The following is a 19,487-nucleotide window of genomic DNA, read 5'->3' on the forward strand; positions in this document are numbered from 1 at the left end:
ACAATGACGCCTAGGAACAGTGGGTTAACTGCCTTGTTCAGGGGAGTCAGGCAGGCTGAAAAGCTAGATTCCCCTTTGTTGAAGTCTAGATTACTTCTATGAACCTCTACTTGAGGCGCCCATTCATTCAGTTTAGCTCAGTATCTCCCCATATCTGAGTTACTGTGGCCTTTATTATAAGTGGTCTGGAGGGCTCAGTGCAGCTTTGCAGGGGTGTTGGGCTATTAAAGCTAGGGAGTGTAGAGAACTCTGAGGTGTTCTCCCATCACGATCCTTGCAGATGCACTGAGGGCTCGGGTTACACCACACGGATAAACAATGGTGCTCGGAATTCTACCCGGGAATAAATCATCCCACGCCACCCCATAATCCTGCTTCGGAATCTCCAGGCTTCCCTGAGGGCCGAGTCAAGGGGGAGGGGGGATTTTTTGGGGAGCATTGTCCTTGAACATTGTGCGGATGTTAATAACAGAGAAAGGCCTTTCTCCTTTTTCTGTTTTTATATCTGAATGTCAAACCTGGTGGTTTGATAATGATGGTCAATAAGCTCTAACATGGTGAATACTGTATTTAGGTGTATCCCCTATGGGGATGGATTCTGATATTACCGTGGTTGAGACCTACAGATCCGCTAAAGTCTTTATAAGTGTGTCTGAGTATACACTACTTGGCCAAAAGTATGTGGACACCGGCTTGTCGAACATTCCAAAATCATGGGCATTCATTTGGAGTTGGTCCGCCCTTTGCTGCTATAACAGCCTCCACTCCTCTTCTGGGAAGGCTTTCCACTAGATGTTGGAACATTGCTGCGGGGACTTGCTTCCATTCGGCCACAAGAGCATTAGTGAAGTCTGGGACCGATGTTGGGCGATTAGGCCTGGCACACAGTCGGTGTTCCAATTCATCCCAAAGGTGTTCGATGGGGTTGAGATCAGGGCTCTGTTCAGGCCAGTCAAGTTCTTCCACACAGATCTCGACAAACCATTTCTGTATGGACCTTGCTTTGTGCACAGGGGCATTGTCCTGCTGAAACAGGAAAGGGCCTTCCTCAAACTGTTGCCACAAAGTTGGAAGAACAGAATCATCTAGAATGTCATTGTATGCTGAAGCGTTAAGATTTCCCTTCACTGGAACTAAGGGGCCTAGCCCAAACCATGAAAAACATTATTCCTCCTCCATCAAATGTTACGGTTGGCACAATGCATTCGGGCAGGTAGCGTTCTACTGGCATCCGCCAAACCCAGATTTGTTAGTCGGACTGCCAGATGGTGAAGCGTGATTCATCCCTCCAGAGAACGTGTTTCCACTGCTCCAGAGTCCAATGGCGGTGTGCTTTACACCACTCCAACCGACGCTTGGCATTGCGCATGGTGATCTTAGGCTTGTGTGGGCCTCTCGGCCATGGAAACACATTTCATGAAGCGCCCAACGAACAGTTCTTGTGCTGACGTTGTTTCCTGAGGCAGTTTGGAACTCGGCAGTGAGTGTTGCAACCTAGGACAGACACATTTTTACACGCTATGATCTTCACCGCTCAGTGGTCCCATTCTGTGAGCTTGTGTGGCCAACCACTTCGCGGCATAGCCGTTGTTGTTCCTAGACGTTTCCACTTCACAATAACAGCACTTACAGTTGACCGGGGCAGCTCTAGCAGGGCAGAAGTTTGATGTGACAAACTGACTTGTTGGAAAGGTGGCATCCTATGACGGTGCCACGTTGAAAGTCACTGAGCTCTCCAGTAAGGCCACTCTGCTGCCAATATTTGTCTATGGAGATTGCATGGCTGTGTGCTCTATTTTATACATGTGTCAGCAACAGGTGTGGCTAAAATAGCCGAATCCACTCATTTGAAGGGTTGTCCACATACTTTTGTATATCTAGTGTACTTTGACTTAAACTATGACTTATTGCCTTAAATCGTTGGGCAACATCATGGGTAAGCTCGGGGAATCTTTCAGCTGAAAACATTTGAAGGGGTGACCACATACTTTTGGCCATTTGGTGTACGTTAAGGTAATATGTGTGTGTTCATGGATGTGGGCGTCTTTTCATGTATCAAAAGTATGTATAGTAGACACAGTTCCAACCCCATCATCAAGTTCGCTGACGACATGACAGTAGTAGGCCTGATTCCCAAAAATGATGACACGCCTACAGGGAAGAAGTAGGACTCCAGCCACCTGAGCCATGGCCTGTTCTCCCCATTTCCATCACTCAGATGTTGGCAGTATAGGAGAATCATGACAAAAACTGTCAGAATGGCCAATAGCTTCTACCCCCAGACCATCAGGCTGCTGAATAGCCACCACTAGTCAGCTACCTGCTCCCCTTGTCCCCCTCCTGCCCCCTGGACCATCCATCCATCCATCCATCCATCCATCCATCCATCCATGTATCCCTGTACATGTCTATCCATGTATCCCAGACACATGTATGATCATCCCACTCACCTCTGCCTATGACCTGGTTTAGGTGTAACAGCAGGTGTTCCCTGGCGATGACCACATGTTGAACCTCCTTCAGCAGGTCAGGGTGCAGCTGGGACGTGTCGATGTGGACCGAGGCCGACAGGAGAGGGGACACCAGCTCCCTCTCCACCCCCAGACCTATCCCCATCCCCATTCCACCCAGCCCCAGCCTGGGGGACAGGAGTTCCCCATGGCCCCCGTAGATGGGGGGAGCCCCCCTGCACGACTCTGGCCTCTCCACGCCCTGGTCTGAAACAATATAGCCAAAGGTCAATTACTACAGGGGTCGGGGGTTAGAGGTCAACGTTAGGTCATATGATCACAGAGTGATGCCAGAGAGAGTCATGGTTACACAACGGACGAGGGAGAACTTGAGCCCTGCCCATTACATGCAGAGGAAAGTGAGAAAGGTAGTTACTTTTTTCCCTTTATGTCAGTGTTGCTCGAATGAGGGGAAACAGTTAGGGTTATACTGAAAGAGGTTCATGCAGGGATGGACAACTCTAGTCCTTAGAGGTTGCAGCCCATCTCTGCTACATCACATTTTTTTTGTTATAAATGAATGATATGTACCCTATTGATTCTTGAAGAATATAATGTATAAATACTTCATAAGCTTTGCTCAACTGTCATAACCCAAAATAGAAACTTGTTTTACTCCAATGTTTATAAGCAAAGCAAATGTAAACAAACACTGTACAGCCTCAAAACATGGTTACATCTGTAACGTTGATATCATGGATGGTCTGCCAATGCGTCCATAGCTCTGACTATGAACTTGAGAGCCGTTACATTCCTCCAGCCCCATTCCTCAACTTTTTACCGGAACAATGGCAGTCGAGTACAATTTGGAATTGTTTCAAACACAAATTGCCACTTTAAGTTTAGGAAAGGAAAGCGAGCATTGTTAGTACAGGTCAGCGGTAGTGTTAGGACAGGGTTAGTGTTAGGATTAGGACCGTGGTGTTGTGTCGGGAAGCGTACCCTCCAGCAGGGTGGTTCTATAGTCCACCGACTCGTGGGACACCATTTCGTTAGTGGGGCTGACGCTTCGGGCGTTTGCCAACATGTCCAAGTGCTGAATGTGAGCCCGGCCGTCATACCAAACCTTACCCTCAGCCAGATCTAGAGACCAGAGAGATGGAGAGGGGGAGAAGAGGGGGGAGGGGAGGGGTGGTGGGGGGGTGGGTGAGAGAGAGAGGGAGGGAGGTAGGTAGAGGATTGGATGTAGGGAATGTGATGGGATGTAGGGAAGAGAGGGGTGGCAGAGAGAGGTGAGAGATAGGGAAAGATGGGGTAAAGGTAGAGGGAGAAGGTAGGACCAGAGAAAGGGAGAGAGGGAGAACACAGTCATTGAAGGAGAAGGACAGAGCGCTCCACCATTTCTCCCATCATGACCAGCCAGTCAGCACAACATCTCCAACAACCCCACAGCCATCCCAACCCCAAAGCCCAACACAGCTGGTAGGAGGTGGACACACATGCAAACGTACACACGCACACAAAACCCACGCAAACAAAAACACAGTAAATCCTGTATATCACATTTATATAATATCACACGTACCGTCAATGTGCTTGTTCCTCCTTTTCCAGATGAATAGAGCGAGCAGCAGAAGAAGTAACAGGCTGACACAAACACAGCCAGCTATCAGACCTCTGTAATCCTGTTCATGGGCCAACATCACTCTTCCCAGACTCACTGAAGACGATGCCTGACGCCACTACACACATAATACACACACGCAGAAAGGAGAGGAGAACAGTGAGTGAGATGTACAACTACTATTTTCGAAAGCAAAGATAAGAAACTCTTATCACTAACGGCAAATGTTTGCATCTTGTTATTATATTTAACTAGGCTACCTGTTTTGATTAGGAGCGATACATGAGTCATATATTACCCATTTGCACAAAGCTACTACTGCGAGACTTCAACCATTAGAAACTGTTAGTGTGCACACAATGTTTACAAATGAGGCCCCAGCTCAATGTTCCTGTAACGTTTAAGGGTTAAATCATGTGGAAAGTCAAAAGTTTATGGTTAACAATCTATTGTTATTACATTCATAAGCATTTTATATGTGAAATAAATAGTATTTGAGTGAGATCCACTTTTTGTGAGATACTGGAAGTCTGAGTTGAACATTCCAGTAAAAGTTGAGGTGTTGATGGAATGCCAGGAGGAATGCAGAGATATCCGTGGATTTACCCACCTAGTGGTAATAAAATGCCAGACAGCAGAATGATAAAAATGACTGTATGATCTATCAAAGCAGGGACTGTCAATACAAACACTCAGGATGCACACACGACACACACACATGCTTCAAGCACACACGCTTGCACGCACAACGCCGTCGTCATGGACACATACACAAATGCACGCACGCACGCACACACAACACACAGAGCCCTCTGTATGGATGCAGTGGCAGCCCAACCGAGGCCTTTATTGAGCTGTGGAGTGGGGGCTGCTAGACTGGGGGGGGTGTCTGTGGTGGTCTGAAGTGGTCTCTGTAGACAAGGGGCTGTTTCAAGTGAAGGGCTGAAGTGGAGGGCTCAGCGATCCAAGGGAAGGTAGGGGGGGGGGGGTCTCACTAATGTTTAACTAGGGGTGATGAGGGGACTCAGTGGAAACCTAATGGAACCAGTTTGGAAATGTTCACTGAGAGTTTAGCTGGAAGGGAGTGTGTTTTTGTCCATGTGTCTGTACTGGGTCTCTCTCTTTCTCTCTGTCTCTCTCTGTCTGTGTGTGTGTGTGTGTGTGTGTGCCTGTCCTCACCTCCACCTCCAGTTCATTGGTGGCATCCCGTAACTCCATGGGGACAGTACACTCCAGGGTGTTACCCACCACAGTCACACTCTCACAGGTCCTGTTAGACACCTTCAGCAACTCCCCCTTCATCGCCTCCACATCCACACGACCTGGCACCTGGAGATGGGGATATGGAGATTTAGAAAGAAGGGGAAAGGGATGAATGGAGTCAGTATAAAATCCTATGTACTACATTATCCCCAGTGAGTCCTACAATATCCACACAGAGACATGCATGCAGGCTTTCTCAAAAACTGGTTCCAGTGGAAGTGACTGAGGCACTGGTTGTGGTGTCACTACTGTTATCGTGACCCCTCTCTCCAGGACAGGGACAACAGCCTCTCTGCATCTGCATACAAAATAACTAACCCTTTTGTCGATGAGGGCTCTTCAGACGGGAAGAGAGGATTTTTGAAGGAAGGAATCTCACCCTCACCCGGACTGCCTTGGCTACTCTCACATGCTCTGACACTCCCTCCCTCACACACATTTCACTTGGCTCTAGGACTGTAAAATGGTCTGGTTCCTTCAGTCTCTAATGTTACTGTCTCAACTTCAACACTGTCGCCTGATGGTTTATTCTCAAACTGCTTGGTTGACACACACACACACACACACACACACACACACACACACACACACACACACACACACACACACACACACACACACACACACACACACACACACACACACCTCAGTTGCCTCTCACTCTGCCTGGTTGTGCTGTATGAGTATAGCAGAAGGCAATAAAAAGAATGATCACATTCCTTGCGTGACAGCCTGGGATTTTCAGATTTGACACAGAGTGGAGGGCCGCACCTGTTCCCAAACCTCACTGTGTAACTGTATGCGTCAACTAGTGCAGTGCATGTGAACACACACACGCACACACGCATGTTCTTTTATCCTCGTGGGGACATAAAATGTATTTCCATTCAAAATCCTATTTTCTCTAACCCTTAACCCTAAACTTAACCCTTACTACAACCCTAACCCGTAACCAAAACCCTAAACCTAACTCCTAACCCCAACCACTAACCCTTACCCTAATCCTAAACTTAAAATAGCCTTTGTCCTCATGGGGATGTGGGAAATGTCACCACGAGGGAAAAGGTCCTTGTTCCACAATCCCCCCGCATACGCACACACGACCACTGAGACAATAACAAACTCTAATATCAACAGTATTTTAACATATACAAAGCATATTGCATAATATGTACAATCTCTCATCTCATCTCAACACGTGTCATCTCATGTCTGTACTCTGAGGTTGTGTGTGACATTTAATGTGTGGTTACGAGTCATTGAAAGCAACATATCCCATAAAGAGAACAACTATACAATTTCTGCCAGGCATCAAACAGTCTATCAAAACAAACAGAGTGTGTGGTGCTAATCTGGGCTAAGATGCTTGTTACCTTCCCATGGAACGTTCTGTAGGGATAAGAGCTCTACACCAGCCAAGACTAATAACATTATCAGTAGCCTTTACTGATTGGCTGACATTTTGGGGTAAAGATATCAGATGGCCCCCAAATGTACCCTATAACAGTGCAACCCAGGGCCTTGGGTGTCCCTGGGGTAATGGGGGCTCATGGGAGCTCATCTGGGACCTAGATGGGGGTTGGGAGGTTACTGAGAGGGAAAGGAGGGGCAGGGGCTGGATTAAGCCATGGGGCCAAGGTCATGCCTGGGAAAAAAGCCGACCCAGGATCCTGTGAGACCTGTTCCACACAGCTGTCACTAACCATCGGGCCGCCTCAGTAAAAAAAAAAAAAAAAGCTATAATTGTTTTCATTGTAAAAAAAAAAAATGTTTTTCTACCCAGAAAAATTAGGTTGCACATTTGAAACACGCCATTAATATGTCAAGGGCTTTGACCTCGGGAACCTGAGACAATGCAGTGAGATGGAGAGAATACACAGAGGAGAGGGATCGGAGGAGTGAGTGAGGGAAATGTAGGGGGTGAGCGATGGGAAACGGACTCCTTTTCCTGTTTTCTTTCAGTATACACCCCCCCCCCCCCCCCGCCCCCAGTATTGTTTCCTTCCCACCTCAGACGGCGAGGGTGAGTCAGTGGAAGGGTGTCGAGGAGAGCAAAGTACAACAAGCTACAATCAGGGTTCAATTCCATTTTCATTCAGGAGGTCAACTGAAACTCTCTTCCAGAAGAGAAACTGCAAGCGCCATTTGTTTTAAATGAGGAATTCTCCAATTTTAATTCATTTTCTGAATGGATGCATTGGTAATTGCACTGACCCCAACCTTAATCATTAGTATCATGGCAGGGCTTTACAGTGCGACCCTTTTACTTGCATATGTGCCTTCATATTGTTCTGTGCTTTATTACCTCCAATTTTTTTCATTGAGCTCTTACATTTCTTTGTGTGCAACTACTGTACATTTTTCAACTTAGGCGCACACGTGTTCCTTGTCAAAAAGGTAATCATAGAGCCTTGCATGGAGAGGTGGTGGTGGGGAAAGGGACGAGGGGGAATGGGGATGTGGGAGAAAGGACCTCACATGTCTCACCTTAATATTGTCCAAGTCAATTCCCCTTAAATTCAGCCAGTTCAGGAGCTCAATTGAAACCCAGTTAGGGAACAAAAAGGTGCCATGACTTTTAATGATCTGACATCTCTCACCTTAATCTCTAGGATGCTCTTGTTGCCTTTGGATGTGACGGTGGGTCTCTGGAAGTCCTCGAAGCGAGGGTCCTCTACATAGAGCAGGTCAAACTGGGGCACGGTGAAACCATCCAGGACGAACGCCACCTTGGTGACCACAGGAGGCTGCAGGCCCAGGTCCTTCAGGGAGGGAGTGGTACACAGGATGGTCAGCCTGTCCTCACCCTGCGTACAGCTCTGGAGAGAGAGCGTGCACATAGCGTAAGTAACACACACACACACACACACACATAAGACATTGTCCTTTACTGCATTAACGATGGCAGTTACAACACACATGTACGTATGTACACATGCTCGCACACACCGCAATTGTGTTTTAAGGAGAAACGCTCCTTACAAATTCCTTCAGCATTTCCCTTGTTCCCCTGTCACATAACAAGGACACATACTAATCCGTCACATGGCAGATGCTTTCATCCCAGGGCTAATTACACGCTTTCTAATTGTACACACTATCCATTTATTGCTCCATACAGCTTCAGTGGGGTTTAAGTGCCTTGCTCCGGGCACAACAGCAGTGTGTGTATACCACCCTGGATTCAAACTAAAAAGCCTCCCATCACTAGCGCTTTAACATAAGTGCTATTGAGCTAGACGCCAACTTGAGAAACACATAAGAGAAAGCATTATATGAGTCTCTTTTCACCTTTTATTTTTGAAATGTATTATTTAAAAAAAAATATATATATATATATATATATCCAGCACCTGCTCAGAGACAATGAATGTGCACATGTAATCATTTCCTGAAACATTCCCTTCCATGCAGATGATTAGTTCCAGATTCCAGCAGGTCATAATAAAGCCAAAGTATTGACAGAACATCAAATACTGTATAGAATCCAAACCAGCATCTGCTGCAAAACCAGTGCCTGATACTATTATATTGACTGTTTCAAATGTAAGAGTCTATCCAGTAAGATATACCGGCGTGCTGAGTGGAACAAACTATACCGACCAGAACTTATTTTAAAAAGAATGTCAAAAGCTGGCTGATGACTGAACCATATAACCATTTTCAAGTCTGACTCTCCACTGAACAAAAATATAAAATGCAACATGAAACAATTTCAATGATTTTACTGAGTTACAATTCATATAAGGAAATTAGTCAATTGAAATAAATAAATTAGGCCCTAATCTAAGGAATTCACATGACTGGTTAGGGGTGGGCCTGAGAGGGCATAGGTCCACCCACTTGGGAGCCAGGTCCACCCACTGGGGAGCCAGGCCTAGCCAATCAGAATGAGTTTTCCCCCACAAAAGAGCTTTATTGTACACAGAAATACTCCTCAGTTTCATCAGTTGTTCAGGTGGCTGGTCTTAGATGATCCCACAAATGAAGAAGCCGGATGTGGAGGACCTGGGCTGGCGTGGTTACATGTGGTCTGCGGTTGTGAGGCCAGTTGGACGTACTGCCAAATTCTCTAAAACGACTTTGGCATATGGTAGAGAAATTAACATTACATTTTCTGGCAACAGATCTGGTGGACATTCCTGCAGTCAGCATGCCAATTGCACGCTCCATCAAAACTTGAGCATTGTGTTGTGTGACAAAACTGCACATTTTAGAGTGGCCTTTTATTGTCCCCAGCACAAGGCGCACCTGTGTAATGATCATGCTGTTTAATCAGCTTCTTGATATGCCACACCCATCAGGTGGATGGATTATCTTGGCAAAGGAGAAATACTCACTTAACAGGGATGTAAACAAATTTGTGTACAACATTTGAGAGAAATAAGCTTTTTGTGCGTATGGAACGTTTATGGGATCTTTTATTTCAGCTCAAGAAACATGGGACCAACATTTTACATGATTTTTGTTCAGTATATGTAATGTATTGTAACATGCATTTTAACTTTTTAAGGTATAGGGGGCAGTATTTTCACTTTCGGATGAAAAGCGTGCCCAGAGTAAACTGCCTAATACTCGGGCCCAGAGTCAAATATTTGCATATTATTAGTAGATTTAGATAGAAAACACTCTGAAGTTTCTAAAACTGTTTGAATGATGTCTGTGAGTATAACAGAACTCAAATGGCAGGCAAAAACCTGAGAGAAATCCAACCAGGAAGTGGGAAATCTGATGCTTGTAGTCTTTTCAAGTCATTGCCTATCTAACACACAGTGACTTAGGGTTCATTTTGCACTTCCTAAGGTTTCCACTAGATGTCAACAGTCTTTAGAACTTGTTTCAGGCTTTTGCAGTGAACAGAGAGCTAACAAGAAGGCCGGGAAGTTGGTGACTCAAATTAGTTCAGTGGCGCGCATCACGTGATGAGGTAGCTGTGTTCCATAACATTTTTCAAGACATTGGAATCGTCCGGTTGGAATATTATTGAAGTTTTATGTTAAAAAGGCCCTAAAGATTGATGCTATACAACGTTTGACATGTTTCTACGAACGTAAATATAACTTTTTTTGACTTTTCGTTGTGAAATTTTCGGCGCACTTCCTACATTTGGAGTAGCTTACTGAAGACGCAAACAACAAGGAGGTATTTGGACATAAATTATGGACTTTATCGAACAAAACAACATTTATTGTGGACCTGGGATACCTGAGAGTGCATTCTGATGAAGATCATCAAAGGTACGTGAATATTTATAATGCTATTTATGATTTTAGATGACTCCAAAATGGCGGGTATCTGTATTGCTGGTTTGGTTTTCTGAGCGCTGTACTGAGATAATTGCAAAGTGTGCTTTCCCCGTGAAGCTTTTTTGAAATCTGTCACAGCGGTTGCATTAAGGAGATGTTTATCTATAATTCTTTGAATAACAGTTTAGTATTTTATCAACGTTTATGGTGAGTATTTTTGTAAATTGTTGTGCTCATTCACCGGTAGTTTTGGAGGCAAAATATTTTCTGAACATCACGCGCCAATGTAAAATGGGGATTTTGGATATAATTATGAACTTTATCGAACAAAACATACATGTATTGTGTAACATTGAGTCCTAGGAGTGTCATCTGATGAAGATCGTCAAAGGTTAGTGCTTCATTTTAGCTGTATTTCTGTTTTTTGTGACGCCTCTCCTGCTTGGAAAATGTCTGTGTGGTTTTTCTTGTTTAGGCTCTGTCCTAACATAATCTAACTTTATGCTTTCGCCGTAAAGCCTTTTTGAAATCGGACAATGTGGTTGGATTAAGGAGAAGTGTATCTTTAAAACGCTAGCGTCCCACATACCCCAGAGAGGATAACAAACAAATGGAGAAATTACAGGGGGAAAAGTTACAGGTGTTGCACCTGACCCTGCCTTCACAGACTGGTTGAAATATCATGAGTAGGCTGGACAAAAATGTTATCTCTCAGTATGGAATGGTGTAAAACTGTCACTCAACCACCCTTTGTACCATATTCACTACTGGGTTGGATACAGTGCCTTGCGAAAGTATTCTTCCCCTTGGCGTTTTTCCAATTTTGTTGCATTACAACCTGTAATTTAAATGGATTTTTAATTGGATTTCACGTAATGGACATACACAAAATAGTCCGAATTGGTGAAGTGAAATGCAAAAAATATCTTGTTTCAAAAAATTCGAACAAATATAAAACAGAAAAGTGGTGCATGCATATGTCTTCACCCCCTTTGCTATGAAGCCCCTAAATAAGATCTGGTGCAACCAATTACCTTCAGAAGTCACATAATTAGTTAAATGAGGTCCACCTGTGTGCAATCTAAGTGTCACATGAACTGTCACATGATCTCAGTATATATACACCTGTTCTGAAAGGCCCTAGAGTCTGCAACACCACTAAGCAAGTGGCACCACCAAGCAAGCAGCGCCATGAAGACCAAGGAACATCTCACGGACCAGGCACGGAGGGCATTAATCAGAGAGTCAACAAAGAGACCAAAGATAACCCTGAAGGAGCTGCAAAGCTCCACAGCGGAGATTGGAGTATCTGTCCATAGGACCACTTTAAGCTGTACACTCCACAGAGCTGGGCTTTATGGAAGAGTGGCCAGAAAAAAAGACATTGCTTAAAGAAAAAAATAAGCAATGCTCGATAAAGTTCATATGTATATCCAAAAAAACATTTTACATTGACGTGTAATGTTCAGAAATGTTTTTCCTCCCAAAACTTCCGGTGAATGCGCACATAAATTTACAGAAATACTCATCATAAACGTTGATAAAATAAACAACTGTTTTTCAAAGAATTATAGATACACTTCTCCTTAATGCAACCGCTGTGTCAGATTTCAAAAAAGTTTTACGGCGAAAGCACACTTTGCATTAATCTGAGTACAGCGCTCAGACATAAAAAAAAGCCATACGGATACCCGCCATTTTGGAGTCAACAGAAGTCACAAATAACATTATAAATATTCACTTACCTTTGATGATCTTCATCGGAATGCACTCCCAGGAATCCCAGTTCCACAGTAAATGTTTGTTTTGTTTCGATAAAGTCCATATTTATGTCGAAATTCCTCCTTTTTGTTTGCGCGTTCAGTCCAGCATTCCAAATGCACTGTGCTCGCGCAGTAAGTTCAGATGAAAAGTCCAAAAAGTCATATTACAGTTTGTAGAAACATGTCAAACGATGTATAGCATCAATCTTTAGGATGTTTTTATCATAAATCTTCCATAATATTCCAACCGGACAATTCCATTGTCTTCAGAAATGAAAAGGAACACACCTAACTCTCACGGGCGCGCCCTGTCTGAGCTCATGTCATTTTCTCAGTCATCTGATTCCAATGGCTCTTATTCTCTCCCCATTCACAGTAGAAGCATGAAACAACGTTCTAAAGACTGTTGACATCTAGTGGAAGCATTAGGAAGTGCAAAATGACCCCACAGACACTGTATACTGGATAGGCAATCACTTGAAAAACTACAAACCTCAGATTTCCCACTTCCTGGTTGGATTGTTTCTCAGGTTTTTAATATATAAGTTCTGTTATACTCACAGACATCATTGAAACAGTTTTAGAAACTTCAGAGTGTTTTCTGTCCAAATCTACTAATAATATGCATATCCTTCCTTCTGGGCCTGAGTAGCAGGCAGTTTACTACGGGCACGCTTTTCATCCGGACGTCAAAATACTGCCCCCTACCCCGATGAAGATTTAAACAATATCGGATTTCATGGCACGTCCCTTTCACATGTTGAGCTTAAATTTCACACGTGAAACTATATTTTCACATGTATAAAACCACCGGAAAACAGAACAATCAATAAATGGGTACAAAACCCGACGCACACCAGACATAACGTGCACAAGCACTTACAATAAACAATACCGGACAAGGGCATGGGGGGGAACAGAGGGTTAAATACACAACATGTTATTGATGGAATTGAAACCAGGTGTGTGGGAAGACAAGACAAAACAAATGGAAAATGAAAGGTGGATCGGCGATGGTTAGAAGACCGGTGACGTCGACCGCCGAACGTCGCCTGAACAAGGAGAGGGACCGACTTCGAAGGAAGTCGTGACAGTGAATTGCATTTTCACGTGTGCAATTTGCGGTTTCACATGTTAAAAACTTTGACATGTGAAAATCACATTTTACGTTTCACATTTAAGAAAAATCCACATGTGAAAATCGAATTTAAACATGTCGATTTGCAAGTTAATATGTGAAAAACAATCACGTGAAAATGTAATTACCAGTTTCACATGTACGAAAACACCAACTGTAAAAATCTCACTTTCACATGTGGAATTGCAGATTCAAATGTGGGGTTGAAATAATGTTAATGGATTACGTTCAAATGGCGACATAATGTAGTTCTGCTGTATGAAGGTCACTGGGGCAATCCTTAGTTGCTACATCCATTTTTGGACTTATAAATGAATGATATGTATTTATTATTGAAGAATATAATGTATAAATGTCTCATGAGCTTAATTCAAACTGTCGTACCCCATCAGAACCCAAAATCTAATCTTGTTTTACTCCAATGTTTGTAAAGAAAGTAAATAGGAACAACCACTAAAAACATGGTTAAAACTATAATTTGATATCATGGATGGTCAGTCCCTTCATCCAGCGTTGTCTATAGATTTGAGAATGGTTGCATTTCTCCAGCTTGAGAGTGGCTGCATTTGTCCATCCCCATCCCCATCCCTCAAATCTTTACTGAAACTGTGGCAGGGAATAACAGTGTAAGAGAGTAAGTGTTTTTATGTGTTGTAATCCTCTAGTGAGTGAGGTACTTTTGTGCCATAAATATCAAGAAAAACTTCTGACGTCAAGAACAAAATTGTTAGTATTGCAAACAAAAATAATAATAATGATAATGAAAGCAAAACATAAACTCAAAAGAATTGATAGCAAAACCAAATAATGCAAGGAAATAATTTCAAAATGTAAATTTTTTTTTCAGTGAAACATTTATGATAAATAAAACACCTCCCTCTTTCCTGCAATTTTCCCTATCTTTGGTTATGTTAGCCTCGCCTTTGCTTTCGCTGCCTTTTTTCCAGTTGCAAGTTTTGGAACATTTATTCAAGCAACATACTGTAGCACCCTGCATCCCACTGCTAGTTTGCCTCTGAAGCTTCTGAAGCTAAGCAGGGATGGGATAAACATGTTCAAATTAGCATGTGTCCGAAAACCAGATGTGTTTCTTTTCACTTTTTATTTTGTAAGGGTACCACTACCCTAAAAACAAACTTAGATACATTCAGCTGACAAGGTAAAAATCTGTCGTTCTGCCCCTGAACAAGGCAGGGGCAGTTCCCCCGTAGGCTGTCATTGTAAATAAGAATTTGTTCTTAATTGACTTGCCTTGTTAAATGTAAAAACAATTAAAATACCTGAACTAACTTCCACCACTTTAGCTCTTAGACTGTGTCCCAAATGGCACCCTATTCCCTATAAAACTGTTGTGAAATGCTTAGTGGGGTGCATGCTAAAAGCGCTTCAATTGGTGACTTCACTTGCTCTAAGACCTTGAAGTAGTTGTTTCCGCGGCTTTTGTGGAGCGATAGGTGACGGTGCATTGAGGGTGACTGTTGTCAATGTGTGCAGAGGGTCCCTGGTTCAAGCCCAGGTAGGGGTGAGGAGAGGGACGGAAGCTATACTGTTACATTGATGCTGTTGACCCAGATCACCGGTTGCTGCAGAAAGGGAGGTCAAAAGGGTGAGTGTAACTGGTGTGAAATGGTTAGCGGGGTGCGTGCTGATAGTGTTTTAATCGGTGACGTCACTTGCTTTGAGACCTTGAAGGGCCGTGGCTTTTGTGGAGCGATGGGTAACGGTGCTTCGAGGGTGATTGTTGTCAATGTGTGCAGAGGGTCCCTGGTTCGAGCCCAGGTAGGGGCGAGGAGAGGGATGGAAGTAGAACTGTTACACCTATATAGTGCGCTATGGGCCCTGGTCAAATGTAGTGCACTACAGCAGATAGGGAATAGGGTGTCATTTGGGACTTTACCTTTATTCTTCTGTTCTGGATGAGGGCCCTTGTTTCACTCCTACTAGAATGCAGCCCCTTCTTTTCTCTCTGTTTACCATTATGTCAGACTAGAAAAGATGGAGGATGCATTTCCAGAAAAGTGATTGAGTGTGCTCGGGGATTCAATCCAGCAACCTTTCGGTTACTGGGCCAACGCTCTAACCACTTGGCTACATGCCGTCCCTGTATCCTCCGGCATCTCTTCTTTTTTCTCTTCTCTTTCCCCTCTCGGCATCGACATGGCACTTCTGTACTCTAACACAACTAGCGTGGAGAGAAACTGGCCCAGATTTCTGCTATGGTTGTCATTTCCGTCTCTTCACGTCTAACTGGAGACTTGGGAAGTGGTGCGGACGAGTTCTAGAAGTGTTTCTTGATGTGATAATGGAGTCAGTCAGTCCCCGTGCTTCCTATATATAGCAATCTGGTGTTCCTTATGGAACTTTTTGTGTGTTTTCAACAAAGGCCTCCTGAAAGTGCACCGGCAGCAGATACTTCGAAGCCTCCTGGTGCACACACAGCTGTGGCATGGACAAAACCAGTTTAACTCTGCCCAGAGTTGACAGCCAAGTGTAAATGTCGGTCGTGTGTTTAGGGGCCATTGATATTGTATATTTATCTAGTTGGCCACTAAAGCAAACACATCCTTGAGTAAAGACATCCTACACAGACAGACATCAAGCCCAAAGTACCCATGGCCCCCAAAAATGACCCTAAACACATGTTTCTAGTGGCCTTTCTGCACCACAGTCACATGTCCTTTCTGCTAAAGCATTTTATTAGGCGGCAGGTTTTTACATATCACGGCAGGAGTGGAATATATATCAATCAATGAAATGTATTCATAAAGCCCATTTTACATCGGCAGTTTCAAGTGGTATTAGTTGTATGTACAGATGGAATACATCGTGCAGTTGTCACAACGTGCATTTACAGTAACCTGGTCTGGACCCCAAAGGGCAAGCAGGAGCAGAGGCAGACGCACAGTGGCCAGACTATTTTGCTCCACGCTCAACTTTTCCGGAACTTGGAAGTGTTTTAATAAACCTTTCAATGACTCGTTAGTACTTTGGCTCTAACAAAGTGATTGAACTCCAATTCCCATGAGCATCATTGTTGCTAATCACAGTAGCCATGGGTGGAATAGCAGGGCTGGTTTTAAGTGTTACAGAAACTTCCTGTTAGCAGTTCAGTTCCCCTAGACAGACTTCCAAACTCTAATCCGTGTTGAGCAATAACCCAGATGGAGTGCAAACACACACACACACACTCTGGCCCTGCAGGCCTCGTTTACACACACACACACACACACACACACACACTCTCTCTGACCCTGCAGGCCTTGTTTACACACACACGCAAGCATGCACCCACACACAAATGCACATTCACATGCAGTCACGCACACACAGGCACACACACACACACACACACACACTCTGACCCTGCAGGCCTTGTTTACACACACACGCAAGCATGTACGCACACACAAATGCACGTTTGCATGCAGTCACGCACACACAGGCACACACACACACACACACACTCTGACCCTGCAGGCCTTGTTTACACACACAAATGCACGTTCGCATGCAGTCACGCACACACAGGCACACACATACACACACACACACACACACAGGCCCTGTTCACTCACACACAACCTGCACTTGATGATCGAACAAAAGCAAGCTATCACAATTGAGTCTGGCGAGTGTGTGTCTGTGTGTGTGTGTGTGTGTGTGTGTGTGTGTGTGTGTGTGTGTGTGTTCACTTTTCGACAGGGAGCAACTAAATGGGTCTAGAAGGTAAAATGGTGCCCTGGAGAGGTTAGACAAATATCCTGTGAATTAGGGGAAACCTCAGTCAACCACTACTCATTATATGGCAAAGATTCATTGTTTCATAAATGTCTCCTCTCGCTTGGCCTGTGTTGGTAGACTTATCTGAATGACCGTGGGTTGGGAGGGAGCAACTGTGAATACAATTACTTGTTAGTTGATATGGTAGCAGAAGAGGTGGGTAGTTAGCTCTGATTATCACTGAACTGGCAACCCTGTACTCCCAAGATGGAGACAGCAACCATAGTGCAATTGTACAATTGTAAACTCTCTGGAACGTGTTCAGTATCCTGACCAAGGGCTAACAATGCCAAACAAAGCTGTCTTATAAGATACTAAGTGTTACCAAGAAGCTAAGGACTCAAGCTGTACATACATGTTAGCTAAGATAGAAAGATAACACCGACAAGTGTAGCTGTATTGGGTCACAAAAATATCTTTAACTAGCCAGGTGGAAACGGAAGGCCTCATACTTGCCCCTCTCAGGCATCCCCTCAAGCTGGGCTTTGGCCATGCTGCTAAAAGGGTAAGAGATGGGAAAGGCAGACCAGACCAGGTCTTCAGTTGACATGGAGCACCCCCGTGTATGAATTCCTCCAACATGTGTCTGGCTGGTTTATGGATCGGTAACACTTTCTATGAGGCGCACACACATAACACCGTAGTGCATTTATAATGATACTTATGATACACGTATAGTGCATTATAACACAGGGGATGGGAAAGGCAGACCTGGGCTGTGTTGACATGGAACTTTATGAATCCTTACCAACCGGTGTCTGGCTGGTCTAGTGGATCCTCTAGTCAAGCTAACCCTGTCCAACTGCAAACGCCAGTTCCCCATCAACCTCTCCACACAAACCCTTGGCAATCTCACTTGGCTCCCTGGCCCCCTTTACTGGATGTGAATGGGCCCTGGACGTAGTAATGTGAATATTCACACTAACTCAGATCTATTGCTCTATCCCTCTTTTTTCTCGGCTCCTTTGGCTTTCTGACCATGCCAGCTTTTCCCTGCAGATCGTAAAAGAAAAAAAAAATTCCTTTCATGTTTGTGGGAAAGCTGAGATTACTTGAGCCTTGGCTTTACTCCAGATCTGAGAAACAGATATCAAGTCAATGCTGGACATTTTTTTTTTCTCTGTCTCCTTTCTCTCATGCTGTTGTCGAGGCCCCAAATCTCATTGTTGGTCTATGGAAGAGTTGTTTTTCTTCTCTTCTAGACCTTGTTGGTATGAAATCTATGGAAAGAGGATCACGAGTGTGTGTGTTTGTACTGTACCTGCCTGCAAGTGTGTGGTTGTGCATGTGTGCATGTCAGCATGCGTACTGTATGTGTACAGTATACTGCATATGTGGAGTATATTATGGACTCCTATTCCAACCACAGTCCTACTATATTTTACTGGCTGACAGTCAGCTAGGGGTCTGTGCAGTCAGGCTACCCAAAGTCAGGAGATGAAATTGTACACGGATCAAAGTTTTATTTTCCTCTTTCCCTTTTCTCTACTGAACAAACACAGAGCTGCTGTGGTGGTGGATGATGACAGGCCCGCTCAAATTACTGCTCGGGCATTCATATATCCAGGGGTGTTCTCTTTGGAAACAGTGATCCCTCTCTCTCTATCTCCCTCTCTTCTCCGGCGACCCCATGTTGTGGGTCAAGATAATACTGTGCCTCATACGGTCTCTTCCTAGAGAATGCCTCATCTCATCCTGGTTACTGTAAAGAATTTAAGAGGCAACAGCTGGAGCATTAGGGGACTAGCGCACTATCCCCTATACTAAATAATTCGAAATTATACCCCATATTGTTAAACACAGTTCAAGTCCCTGTCGTGTCTTGCCTGGTGCACTGTCATCCAGTCAGTATTCTCTGGGGCTTTAGGTATTAGATTAATGGTTGGAATGGAAAGGAAATAAGATTGTTTGAAAAGGGACAAACTCAGTGCATGCGTTGAGCCACGCTTATTTGATCTATAGTTGTACCACGGTGGATCCCATTTCTATTCAAGTCTATTGAGAAAATGCGCTGAAATTCTAAGCACAATAAATTCCATGGAACATTTTCAAAGTCTCCAAATCGAAACCTTCAAATCATAAACGTATAACAACAATGTTATTGGTAGTTGAATTGATACTGAGGCATATTATGAGGACACCTTCTACATGTGTCCTTTTTCCTTCCTCGTCCCCATCTGATCCCTCCTCTCCTGTTGTCTCTTCTAACCCTAGCCCTCCCTG

At 44.1% G+C, this 19,487-nt stretch overlaps 1 protein-coding gene across 1 annotated transcript in view; it reads right to left on the reverse strand.

Moving 5' to 3' along the window:
- Positions 1–19,487, reverse strand: part of LOC115152322 (hepatocyte growth factor receptor-like) — a 75,261-nt gene that overhangs the window by 15,150 nt on the left and 40,624 nt on the right. Inside the window, exons 11-15 of the mRNA XM_029697095.1 lie at positions 7,938–8,156; positions 5,254–5,403; positions 4,036–4,192; positions 3,453–3,593; positions 2,451–2,717 (exon numbers count right to left, since the gene is read on the reverse strand). Coding sequence (XP_029552955.1) covers positions 2,451–2,717; positions 3,453–3,593; positions 4,036–4,192; positions 5,254–5,403; positions 7,938–8,156 — 934 coding nt within the window. The remainder of the gene's footprint in view (positions 1–2,450; positions 2,718–3,452; positions 3,594–4,035; positions 4,193–5,253; positions 5,404–7,937; positions 8,157–19,487) is intronic.

Source organism: Salmo trutta, chromosome 17, assembly GCF_901001165.1.
Source record: "Salmo trutta chromosome 17, fSalTru1.1, whole genome shotgun sequence".
Lineage (NCBI taxonomy): Eukaryota > Metazoa > Chordata > Actinopteri > Salmoniformes > Salmonidae > Salmo > Salmo trutta.